The sequence below is a fragment of the Eimeria necatrix genome, genomic scaffold, assembly GCF_000499385.1.
Source record: "Eimeria necatrix Houghton genomic scaffold, Enh_scaff1061, whole genome shotgun sequence".
In the NCBI taxonomy this organism is placed as follows: Eukaryota; Apicomplexa; class Conoidasida; order Eucoccidiorida; family Eimeriidae; genus Eimeria; species Eimeria necatrix.
In genome coordinates this window covers 1-12,111 of record NW_013651861.1, presented here as the reverse complement: position 1 = coordinate 12,111, position 12,111 = coordinate 1, and the positions used below count along the sequence as shown (strand labels likewise).

The following is a 12,111-nucleotide window of genomic DNA, read 5'->3' as shown; positions in this document are numbered from 1 at the left end:
ATATTTATATTTATATTTATATTTATATTTATATTTATATTTATACTTGTACTTATAGCCATAGGGAGAAGTCTATGCCTGCGCGTTTGCATTATCCACAAAGGTGTACATATTTGTAATAATGCATCTAAGTTACATTTTTATATTTTGCCTTTTTGTTTTTAAAACAACAAAGAGATTCAAAATAAATTTCGTTTTATCTTTTTGTCTTTTGTCTTTTGTTTCTTTCTCTCTCGCCTTTCGTTCTTTGCCTCTTTTTGTCAATTCGTTTCTAAAAAGAAATAAAAGAATTCAGCGAAGCTGGACGGGCACAAATACTTTATTTGATTTTAAATTCGCTTTTGTTGGCTGCTGTTTTTAATTAATTCGCATTCTTTGGCTGTCTTTACACCCGAGAATATCGCGTCAATTGTTTTATTTCCTTTTCAGTTTCTTTATTTCTTGATGTTTCTTTTTGCCTTTTTGCTGCTGCAAACTGGCAGCACAGTGGGGAAGCCCCCACGGCTGCTTTTAAAGTTGTAAAATAATTTTAAATGAAAAAATAATAAAAAGGAGCTTTCAACTTGAGGTGGAGATACACCCGAAACAAACCGCGAAGACCTGTTTGCAGCGGCCGACGCCGCTGGGCGGTCGGGGATTCTCAGCGGCGGTGGAAAGGGTGGATAAAATCGGCGCTGCTGCTCCTCGTGGCCGTTTAAACAATAAAACAAAATAAAATAAAGTTTAAAAAGTTAAAAAAAACAAAATTTGACGGAAGAAACGGACAGGCAGGAGGCGAAACCTCTCGAGCTCAGCTGTACGTACAGCTGGTGCTCACCGCCCCCAGTCGCCGCCGCGCCGCCGCATGTGAATTTGGCGGTCAAAATGGACCGAAAATAGGTAGGTTTGGGTTATTTCCCTCGCGTTATTTGATTTCACTTCAAATTTAACTCCAAATTGCCTGGATCTCTCCAGATCCTCCGCGGATGCTCTCCGGTTTCTTCTTCGAACAGCCACTCCGTCGCGAGTTCCGTTCCCGCGATCCGCCGTCGACTGCGCGCCACCGCCGATCTTCCTCTTTTCCAATTCGACTAAAAAGAGCTCTTTTCGTTTTATTACCTGTTGGGAAAATACTGGAGGAAAAGCGCGTCGTTTCCGCGGAAAGAGAAGGAGTTGGTGCCGGCGGCGGCGGTGTGCAATCGACGCGTTTCCGGTGGAATCTCGGGTCAATTTGTTCATTTTTTTCGCTTTTTTCCCCTTTTTTATCTTTAAATTGTTAATTCTTCCTTTATTCCTTTCAGTTTCGCGTTTTCAGGTCCGGTTTCCGGGCCGCTGGCGAGCCGCAGGCGACGGAGGGCGCAGGCGGATGGAGCCCAGCGCCGAGGCGGCAGCAGCTCCTTTGGGCTGCCTCTGAGTCGAAGACTTTTCCCCCCAGCATTTCCCCAGCCATTTCCTCCTTGTCTCTTCCCGATGGCGGCCCCGGCCGCAGCAGCCCGCTGCAGCAGCAGCAGCAGCAGCAGCAGCAGCAGCAGCAGCAGCAGCAGCAGCAGCAGCAGCAGGAGCCGGCGCAGGAGCCGCAGGCGCAGCAGGTCGCGTCCCGCGCGCGCCCCCGCCGGCAGCAGCAGGCGGCGGCTGGGCCGGCTGTGCGTGCTGGGGATCTGCGCCGCGCTCTGCTGCTGCTGCAGCAGCAGCAGCAGCAGCAGCAGCAGCTGGTGGGCTGCGTGGGCGCTGCGCACGGCGGAAACCCCCAACTCCCTGAGCAGCAGCAGCAGCAGCAGCAGCAGCAGCAGCAGCAGCAGCAGCAGCACGGGCTTGTACTTGACGGACGCAGAAGTGGAGAGCGCAGGAGCAGCACAGCTGGGCTTCCGCGAAGACAGCAGCTGCCTGCTGGGGACTGCAGCGCCAGCCAACCTTGCTGCAGCGCAGCAGCAGCAGCAAGTGTCTCCTTTTTTGTGGGGTTTTCACAAAGAAGACGAAGTCTTTATGAACTCCGAGCTGCAGGCCCATCAAACAAAAGGCCCGGAGCAGCCGGGGAGAGAAAGCCAAAGTTTTTTGTCTTTTAGAATTCCGGAGGAGACTTTCGAGAATGGAAAGGCTTTGCTGCGGCTCTACCTGCTGCCCCCCGACAGCAGCAGCAGCAGCAGCAGCAGCAGCAGCAGCAGCGGCACCTGCAGCAACCCCACGCTCGCAGTCACCCGCATGCTCGACGACAGCTACCGCACCGCCCGGGACGACTCGCGGGCCAGCACGGAGCAGGTGCAGCAGCAGGTGCAGCAGCAGCAGCAGCAGCAGCAGCAGCAGCAGCAGCAGCAAGCAGCAGCAAACCAGTACGAGGAAATCGACATTTCCTCGCTCTTCTACGGAAAGGGCCTCAAGGGGGGGCCCCTCCACCTGCGGATTCGGCAGCAAAGTCAGCACTGCAGCACAGACTTCGCCCCCCCCGGCAGCAGCAACCCGCCGCTGCTGCTGCTGCAGGTGCTGTCTGCTGCTGCTGCTGATGCTGCTTACGACAGCTGGGGCCCTTTTGCTGCATGCAGGGCCTCCTGCAGCTCCCCACAAAACCACCAGTGCCGCAAGAGGGCCTGTTTGCCGGGAGTGGGGCTTGGGGCTGCATGCGACCCGCAGCAGATGCTGCAGATCATTCCCTGTTCTGCTGCTGCTGCTGCTGCTGCTGCTGCTGCATGCAGCTGCACGCAGCTGCAGGCCGAGGGCCTCTGCCCCCTCAACGCCGAGTGTACAGACACTGCGCAAGGCGCCGTCTGCTCCTGCCCCGGCACTTTCCGCAGGGAAAGCTTCGGCACTGAAACCATTTGCGACCTCGGTAGCCTTTGCTGCTGCTGCTGCTGCTGCTGCTGCTGCTGCTGCTGCTGCTGCTGATGGTGGTGGTGCTGCTGCTGGTGGTGGTGGTGCTGCTGGTGGTGGTTGGATGGGGCGGCTGGTTGGGCGGGTTGCGCTGCTGCTGCTGCTTCCGGTGATGCGGATGCTGCTGGCTATGGCGATGCTGCTGCTGCTGCTGCTGCTGCTGCTGCTGCTGCTGATTAGGATGTTGCTGCTGCTGATGATGCTGCAGCTGATGATGCTGCTGATGATGGCGCTTGGGCGGGCGCTGGCGCGCCTTTGCTGCTGCCGCTGCTCATGCTGCTGCGTGTGCTGCTGCTGCTGCGTGTGCTGCTGCTGCTGCTGCTGCTGCTGCTGCTGCAGAAATGGTGAATGGAACGAACAGCACAACGACATACACGTCTTGGAGCACTGCAGCAACAGAAGCAGCAGAAGCAGCAGGCAGCAACAACAACAAACTTTGGATTATTATTGGCTGCGTCGGCGGCGTGGTGCTGCTGGCCTGTGCCGTCTTTATAGGTCAGCAGCAGCAGCAGCAGCAGCAGCAGCAGCAGCAGCAGCAGCAGCAGCAGCAGCAGCAGCAGCAGCAGCAGACTTCTCCATTTTCTTCTCTCTCTTTTTCCCAATTTTTTGCTACTTTTTGCTGCTGCTACTTGCTGCTGCTCCGTGTTGCTGCTGCCCCTTGTTGATGCTGCTCCTTTTGCTGCTGCTGCTTTTGCTGCTGCTCCTGTTGCTGCTGCTCCTTTTGCTGCTGCTCTTTTTTGCTGCTGCTGCCTTCTGCTGCTGCTCTTTCTACAGTGAAGGGTTTTTTGCAAAGAAGTGGTCTCTTTTTGTCTCTTTTTTTGTTTTCTTTAAATCTTTTTTATTTTTCGTTTTTTGTTTTTCTTTTTTCTTTTTGTCTCCTCCAATATTTCTTGAATTGTCTTTCTTTGCTTTTGCTGTTGTGGCTTTTCGGGAGAGCTGGTGGATTTGCCCTTCATCCTTTGAAGGGTTTAGGGTTTAGGGTTTAGGGTTTAGGGTTTAGGGTTTAGGGTTTAGGGCGTCGCTTGCTTCTTTTAATATGCAAACGTGCACATGTCCAGACATGCCTGCATGCATTCAAATAAATGACCGGCTGAAATAACAAGTTGCTAGGGTTTAGGGTTTAGGGTTTAGGGTTTTGTTTTTTGTGGCCTCAGTGATGCAGCCAAAGGGGCCCCCCCGCAGGGGCCCCATGCCCCCCGAAATGGCGGGGGCCCCCCAGGACTTTGGGGGCCCCTATTGGCAGGGGGGCCCCCAGGGTATGTCCATGGGGTACCCTGCGGGGGCAGGGGGCCTCGGGGGGAGGCCCCTGGGGCCCCCCCGGGGCTTCTAGGGGAGAAGAGCCGCAGCAGCAGCAGCAGCAGCAGCAGCAGCTGCTGCTGCTGCTGCTGCTGCAGCAGCAAGGCAGCAAGGGGCCCGCACAAAAGATACAGATCGCCGGCCACCAGAAGACCCATGGGGATATTCAAAAGACCTCAGGGGGGCCCCACAAAAGGCCTTTAGGGGGCCCCGAAAAAGGCCACTAGGGGGCCCTTTGGAGGGCTTTAAGGGGGGGCCCCTAGGGCCCCTAAGGGGGCCCTAGGGCCCTCTAGGGGGCCCCCAAAGACCCTGGAAAGCCTCGCAGGGGTAGGGTATGGGGGGGCCCCTTGGGGCCCCCCAAAACCCTGAGAGCTGCAGGGGCCCCCCTCGGGTGGGGCCTCCCCTGGGGGGCCCCTGCAAAGCAAATGCATGCAAAGAGGGTTTGGGTCTTTGCAGGGGGCCCTTTAGTTTCTCCCTCAAGTCTCTTTTGTCTCTTTGTATCCCTGGGGCCCCCTGCAGCCCCGGGGGCCCCACATGCAGCAGCAGCAGGGGGTCCATGAGCAGCAGCAGCACCAGCAGCAGGGGGCCCCATGAGCAGCAGCAGCAGCAGCAGCAGGGGGCCCCATGAGCAGCAGCAGCAGCAGCGGGGGGCCCCACTCGCAACAGCAGCAGGGGCAGGGGGCTCCCACAAGCAGCAGCAGCAGCAGGGGCCCGACAAGCACCAGCAGCAGCAGCAGGGGCCCCCACAAGCAGCGGCAACAGCAGCAGCAGCAGGGGCCCCCACAAGCAGCAGCAGCAGCAGCAGCAGCAGCAGGGGCCCCCACAAGCAGCAGCAGCAGCAGCAGCAGCAGGAGGGGCCCCAGGCAGCCGCAGACAGTACAGACGGCGCATGCAAACGGACTAGGGAAGAGAAAAGCATTTTAATGAAAAGAGGAATTTAAATGAAAAATAAAATAAAATGGCATTAATAAAATATAATTTCTGAAGACAAAAAGGGAATTTAAATGAAAAATTTATAAATAAAATGGCATTAATAAAATACAATTTCTCAAGAAAAAAGTAAAAATGCAAAATGGCAAAAAGAAATGCCAACTTCTGCTGCTTTTTAGTCCTTTTGGTCTTTTCGACTTTTTGCAACTAAAAGTGCATTTAAAAAGTTCCAAAAACTCCGCAATTAAACTCTAAGAAGTGCCAATTCTCTAAATAGAATTTATTTTGCAAAAAGAGACAAAAAGAAACAAAAAGAAACAAAAAAAAACAAAAAACAAAGACAAAAGGGAGACACTTTACACGACAGTCTCCTCTCCGTAAACAAAGAGGCCCCACACTCTGTAAATACAGTGCAGGGGGGCCCCCAGAGGACTCCCAGAGGGGCCCCAGAAGGGCTCAAAGGGGCCCCAAAGGGGCCTAATGAACCTACAGAACCCAAACTGAGCCCTCAGGGGCCCCCCAGAGGCCCCCAAAAGCCCGCAGGGGCCCCTGGGGGCCCCTAGGGGCCCCAAAAATCCCACCTTGGGGCCCCCAATGGCTCTTGCTCTCAACAATGCACACAGGCCAGAAGGGGCTACGAATGGGCCCCAAAAGGGGCCAAAAAGGGTACCAAAGGGCGCCCCAGGGGCCCCCAGGGGCCCCCTGCTGGGCGGTATTTCGCTGGGGATTGGTTCCTAAATAGCAAAGTATAAAGAGAAGAAGGAGACAAAATGAGGAAATGAAAAACAAACATCGAGGCTCAACTGGGCCTCCAAGACCCTCTTTACACGAATTAAACCTGTGGAAAAAGGGCCCCCAGAGAGACCCTAAGACCCCCCAACTCAGCTGTGGGCCCCCTCGTGGCTCAGGGGCCCCTGAATGACTGAGTGCCAATGCGGGGGCCCTAAAACTGGGAAGAAGCTCCTGGAGGGGGGCCCCTGGGGGCCCCTTAATCAAGGGGCCCCCAGGAGCTCCTTAATTGCTGTATGTGGGTGTCCCTTGGCAGCGTGGGTTACTGGGGGCCCCCCATCGAGTCCCTGCCGTGGGGCCCCCGGGGGGCCCCCAAAAGGGTACTAGGGGGCCCCCCAGGGGCCCCACACCCCCGCACTGCTGCTGCACTCAAGGCCTCCTAAAGGCAGCAGCGCCTGGCCCTTGCTGGGGGGCCCCCTGGAGGGGCATGGCCCTTCCCCCGGCAGCAGTGGGGTAGGGGCCCTGGGGTGCCATGGGGGCCCCCATCTGGGGGGCCCCCATCTGGGGGGCCCCCATCTGCGGGGCCCCCATCTGGGGTACACCCATCTGGGGGGCCCCCATCTGCGGGGCCCCCATCTGGGGGGCCCCCAAGGGGGCCCCTCCCCTGGGCCCCATCGGGAGGGGCCCCCCAGGCAGCGACGGGGAGGGGCCCCAGTACATGTTAGGACTTGGGGGGCCCCCAATGTCCCCTGTTTGAGGGTTTATAGTGGCATTAAGAAGATCTTCTTCTCTTTGGGGTTTTTCCTTGACGCCTACAGACACAAATCAAACCCCCCGCCAAACCCTAAACCCTAAACCCTAAACCCTAAACCCTAAACCCTAGGTAACAGACGCCGAGCGAGCAAAGCGCCCATGCAGCAGGAGACGGAATGCCAACATCAACCCCAAACCCTAAACCCTAAACCCTAAACCCTCGATCGAACAACACAGAGCTCCACCTGGCCCCACGCTCCAGGACCGAGGTTTTAGGGTTTAGGGTTTAGGGTTTAGGGTTTAGACGCACAAAGGAGGATAATGCAGCCAATGACAGCGACGGAGCCAAAAACCCCCAAAATGATCCACAAGATTAAAAGAGAAGTCGAAGTGGAATCCTCAAGAACTGAAGAAGCCGTGGAGCTCATGGAGGTGCTTCCTGCAGCAAACACGCCAATTTAGGGTTTAGGGTTTAGGGTTTAGGGTTTGGGGTTTCGAAGTGGTCGCAAGCACACTCGAGGCCAGTGCATTCGAAAACTCAGCAGCAAACTGCTGAAGTGCCTATACACTGCTGAGGTGTCTGTACAGCACTGAGGTGTCTGTGCAGCTCTGAGGTGTCTGTACACTGCTGCAGTGTCTCTACAGCATTGAGGTGTCTGTACAGTGCTGGGGTGTCTGTACACTGCTGGGGTGTCTGTACAGTGCTGGGGTGTCTGTACACTGCTGGGGTGTCTGTACACTGCAGCAGCGCCTAAACACTGCTGGGGTGTCTGTACACTGCAGCAGCGTCTATACACTGCTGGGGTGTCTGTGCAGTGCTGGGGTGTCTGTACACTGCAGCAGCGTCTGTGCAGCGCTGGGGTGTCTGTACAGCAGGTCACCGAGTTCGCAGAAGGTTTTGTCGGAGGCGGAGAGTCTTTTGAATTCTCCGTTGCATTTGCAAGAAACGTTATTTGGGACTGAGTCATCGCATGCAGCATTGGCGGGGCAAGCAGCAGCAGCAGCAAAGTCCCGGCAAGTGCATGCAGCAGCAACTGTGGGGTCTGCGCAGGGCTGTTTGTCCACCATTTTCTCGGGTGTACATACAGCGCCCCCGTTCCAGCCCGCGCTGCAGCCCCTTTTTCTGCATGCGAAGTTCTTCGCAGAAACACAAGAAAGTCTACAAGTCCCGAAGGGCCCCCACTCCCCATAAACAGCATCTTTGTCTTCGCTGGCCACTGTTTCCACCCGCAGCAGCGGCTGCTGCTGCTGCTGCTGCTGCTGCTGCTGCTGCTGCTGCTGCTGCGGCTGCTGCTGCTGCGGCTGCGGGGGCTCGAAGGCGGAGAGGCAGCCCTGGTGGGCCTCGCGCAGCAGCAAGTGGAGGGGGGCCCCCTCGAGGCCCCGGCCGTAGACGAGGGGCCCCACGTCGAGCTCGTAAAGACCCAGGGGGGCCCCCAGGGGGGCCTCCACGAGGGCCCCCGTCTCGCTGCTGCTGTTGCGGCCCTGCAGGTACTTGTCGTCCCGCAGCAGCAGCACCTGCAGCAAGTGGCTGCTGCAGCGCCAGCCGTGTGCTGCTCCGTCCCAGTTTTTGAACAGCAGCAGCGCAGCAGCGCCGCTGCTGGCCAGGTTTGCTGGCAGCTTGAAGCTCAGCATGAACTCGCGCTCTCGCCCCGCGCTGCTGCTGCTGCTGCTGCTGCTGCTGCTGCTGCTGCTCTCCGTCTGGTAGGCCTTCAGGCTTTGCTGCACTGCAACAGAGTCCCCCACGTGTTCGGCCCACTGGTAAGGCAGCAGCTCTTCGCTGCTGCGCGGCTGCTGCTGGTTCGCGGGCACTTCTGCTGCTGCTACTACGCAGCTTTCATCTTCCTCCAGGTTCAGGGGCGGGCTCTCCTGCTGCTGCTGCTGCTGCTGCTGCTGCTGCTGCTGCTGCAGCAGCGAGGAGCCGCCGGGGCCCGCCTGCAGCGGCGACGGGCCCCGCAGCGGGCCCAGGTTCAGCGACGACGCCGCAGGCAGCAGCAGCAGCAGCAGCAGCAGCAGCAACGGCAGCAGCAGCAGCAACTGCTGCCACACGCGCCGCCCCCACATCCGCAAAGGGCACTGCCCCCCACCCAAAACCCAGCCAACGACTCCTGGCGAACACCGCGAAACCTCCTGCTGCTGCTGCTGCTGCTGCTGCTGCTGGGAAACTGACTTTGGCTCTCCTGCTGCTGCTGCTGCTGCTGCTGCTGCTGTGCTGCCGGACAAAGGAGGATGCCGCGAACGGGGCGAAGGGGAAAGAGGCGAGCTGAAGAAGCTGCTGCTGGGAGGGTGGCAGCAAAGGCCGCCCTCTAGCAAACGCGCCGTCATCCTGCTGCTGCTGCTGCTGCTGCCGCCGCTGCTGCTGCTGCTGCTGCTGCTCCTGCTGCTGACGGCATGGAGAGATCCGGCTGAGACAGAGACAGGAAAGGAACGGAAGCTGACCAAGACAGAACTGCTGCTGAAGGATCGAGCGCCTCGGGAAGAAGAAGGGAAAGAAGAAGTGAAAAGAGAATCGGGCGTGGACAAAGACCTAAATCGCAGCTGCTGCTGCTGCTGCTGCTGCTGCTGCTGAACTGCGTGGAGAAAGCTTCCGACTCGAGACGGAACTGCCGGGGCAAAGAAAAAGGCTGCAGAGGGAGGCGAGAGTTGGAACGGAAGAAAGGTGAATTCAAGGAGCCGGAGAGCGGCGGGCAGCGTCAGCGAGCGACGGGGTGACAGCCTTTGAGAGCTTTTTCTTTCAAAAAACAAAAGGAATTGTTCTGCAGAATTCTCTGTTTCTTTTTTAAACCGCATGCAAACTTGGGATTTGCAGATCGCGCCGCGCGTGTCTCAGGTGTACCTGCAGCTTTCTCAGCCGCCAGTGCAGTCCGACCACTGGCGCCGCGAGGCCGATCCTGCCTCAAAATGGAGCTTTTTTTCCCGCTGTCTTCTTGAACTAACTAAAATATAATGCCATTGGCGTGGCAAAACACGAAAAGCTGAAAGATCGCGTCGAAAACGCCCAATTTTTGCGGTTTTCCCCGCCGTTCAGGTTTCCGTTTCTGATCGCCGCGCCAGACGCAACGGCTAGCTGAGCCATCGACACTCTCTTCGCCCGCCAGGTCCTCTTTCTTCGGCTCAATCGCAAGTAATTGAAAAAGACTTTTAAATGCATTCTCATTTAAAAAAGAAACACACATTAAGACGGCAAAAGCCGCGAATTCCGCTCAGGTTTCGGCGCAAGCGCCACTCGATCCGGGGGAAGGACCACTTAGCGGAAACGCCCCACCACCGCGCTTGCACTTCAGGTTTGCCAATTAGACAATAATGCCATTTAAATTCTGTTTTAAGACATTACATGCAGCAGCAAAAGGAGCGCCTATAGCCCACCCGCACACCGCGGCAGCGCCCCGACATTTTACTGGGGGGGCCCCCCTCCCTGCTACAGCCCGGAGCATACACCCTAAACCCTAAACCCTAAACCCTAGGAGACCAACGCGCCGCTGAAAGCAGCAGCCAAAGCTACCCATATCTAATGCCCCGCCCCACATCCCGTGAACATGCCCGCTGCTGCTGCTGCAGCTGCTGCAGCAGCAGCTGCTGCAGCTGCAGGAGCAGCTGCTGCTGGCGAGGTCCCAAGGCCCTGCAGCCTCTAGCCGCGTGGCGGGCCGACTGGACCAATGGTCACAGTGGCTGCGGACCACTGGCCACTAGGAGCTAATCTGGTGCAAACCGCCTAACTATAAAGCAGCAGCAGCAGCAGCAGCAGCAGCAGCAGCAGCAGCAGCAGCAGCAGCAGCAGCAGCAGCAGCGGTCTCGCTGGACGCATTTAGTTGAAATATAAAATGGAAAAGACAGCCGAATTGGCCGTTCGAACTTCGTCGTCTGGCGGCGAAAGGCGCCAGAGAAATCCCTCGTCCGTTTCTATCAGCTGACAGCAGCAGCAGCAGCAGCAGGCCTTGCTGCTGCTGCTGCTGCCGTCGCTGCTGCTGCTGCTGCTGCTGCTCAGGTCATGGTGCCCCGTTCGTTGATAAGGGCGGCAGTTTGGGAGTGTCTGGCGGCGGCGTTAGGGTTTTTGCGGTTTGCTGCTGCTGCTGCGCCAGTTGCTGCTGCTGCTGCTGCTGCTGGGGGCGCAGCAGCAGCAGCAGCAGCAGCAGCAGAAGCACCCCGCCAAGGCCCGAAGGACTTGGTGGGGTTGCTGTTGAGCCGCAGCGAAGGCCGCGAAGACTGCTGCTGCTGCAGCAGCGCAGCAGCAGAAACAAATGAACCACTGGACTCTGTTTCTTCTTCTCCTTTGCTGCTGCCGTACAGCACCAGAGCCACTTCCTCCAAATACATTATGTACGGCAGCACATACTTGCAAAACAGCCGCCGCCGGTTCACTTCGAAGGTCCTAAACCACAAACCCTAAACCCTAAACCCTAAACCCTAAACCCTACTCCCTCACCAGGCTGCACCACCTCACCAAACCCAAACCCTAAACCCTAAACGGCCCAAACCCCAAACCCTAAACCCTAAACCCTAAACCCTAAACAGCCCCCCTAAACCCTAAACAGCCCCCCTAAACCCTAAAGAGCCCCCCTAAACCCTAAAGAGCCCCCGTAAACCCTAAACCCTAAACCCTCACCGGGTGTAGAAGGCCCTGGAAGTGAAGGCGATGAAGAGAAAGGCGACGAGCATGGTGACGAAGGCAGCAACAGTGCGCTGCTGCGGCAGCAGCAAAAAGAAAAAAGACAGCAGCAAAGTGCAGAAGCAAAGGAGACACGCAGCCACGTAAGTGGGGTCTCTGAAGACCAGCAAAATGGTCATCTGCAGCAAAGCAGCAAACAGGGGGGCCCCCAACTTCGCAGCCAAAAAGGGGCCCACGGGGGCCCCCTCCGGCACCAGCAGCAGGTGCAAAGCCTGGTCAAACAGCGGAAACACCAGTCTGCACACAAACAAATGCAAATGCAACAATCTCTAAACCCTAAACCCTAAACCCTAAACCCTAAAACCTTCCAACCCGACCTTCCAACCCTAAACCCTAAACCCTAGGACCTTCCAACCCTAAACCCTAAACCCTAGGACCTTCCAACCCTAAACCCTAAACCGTAGGAGCTTGCAACCCTAAACCCTAAACCCTAGGAGCTTGCAACCCCAAACCCTAAACCCTAAACCCTAGACTTTAAACCCTAAACCCTAGCGGACTGGAGCGCGGAGACGAGGAGGACGAGTCTGTTGAGGAGGAAGCCGTCTCCCGCGGCGAAGCGGGAGGCGTCGAAGAAAGAAGAAAGTCTTTTTTTGCCGAAGAGCCGCGGGGCAAAGACCGGCAGCAGCAGCAGCAAAGACAGCAGCGGCTGCAGCAGCAAACGCCCCCCTATCAGCGCCAAAGACCCCACCAACCCCAAACGCGACTCCTGACACAACACAAGCAGCAACAAACAGCAGCAGCAGCAGCAGCAGCAGCAGCAATAAACAGCAGCAGCAAAAGCAGCAGCAAAACAGCAGCAGCAGCAGCAAAAACAGCAGCAAAACAGCAGCAAAAACAGCAGCAAAACAGCAGCAAAAACAGCAGCAACCCCCCCCCACCTCCCCCACCAACCCCTGGTG

General features: G+C 57.0%; 4 protein-coding genes across 4 annotated transcripts; 2 read left to right on the top strand and 2 right to left on the bottom strand.

The window, feature by feature from the left end:
- Positions 1-1,449: 1,449 nt before the first annotated feature.
- Positions 1,450-4,171, top strand: ENH_00002090 (hypothetical protein, conserved; the record flags this gene model as incomplete). Its single annotated transcript, XM_013578240.1, has 3 exons — positions 1,450-2,800; positions 3,079-3,336; positions 3,996-4,171. The coding sequence occupies 3 exons, from the start codon at positions 1,450-1,452 to the stop codon at positions 4,169-4,171; spliced, it is 1,785 nt and encodes a 594-aa protein (XP_013433694.1).
- Positions 4,172-4,727: 556 nt separating this feature from the next.
- ENH_00002080 (hypothetical protein) lies at positions 4,728-5,078 on the top strand (the record flags this gene model as incomplete). Its single annotated transcript, XM_013578239.1, has 1 exon — positions 4,728-5,078. One exon carries the CDS (start codon positions 4,728-4,730, stop codon positions 5,076-5,078), a length of 351 nt encoding a protein of 116 aa, XP_013433693.1.
- A 2,260-nt stretch (positions 5,079-7,338) lies between these two features.
- On the bottom strand, positions 7,339-9,336 carry ENH_00002070 (hypothetical protein, conserved; the record flags this gene model as incomplete). Its single annotated transcript, XM_013578238.1, has 1 exon — positions 7,339-9,336. One exon carries the CDS (start codon positions 9,334-9,336, stop codon positions 7,339-7,341), a length of 1,998 nt encoding a protein of 665 aa, XP_013433692.1.
- Positions 9,337-10,527: 1,191 nt separating this feature from the next.
- Positions 10,528-11,918, bottom strand: ENH_00002060 (hypothetical protein; the record flags this gene model as incomplete). Its single annotated transcript, XM_013578237.1, has 3 exons — positions 10,528-10,915; positions 11,150-11,449; positions 11,710-11,918. Coding segments are annotated over 3 exons (897 nt in total), but the record flags the coding sequence as incomplete, so codon positions are not given.
- Between the last annotated feature and the right edge of the window lie 193 nt (positions 11,919-12,111).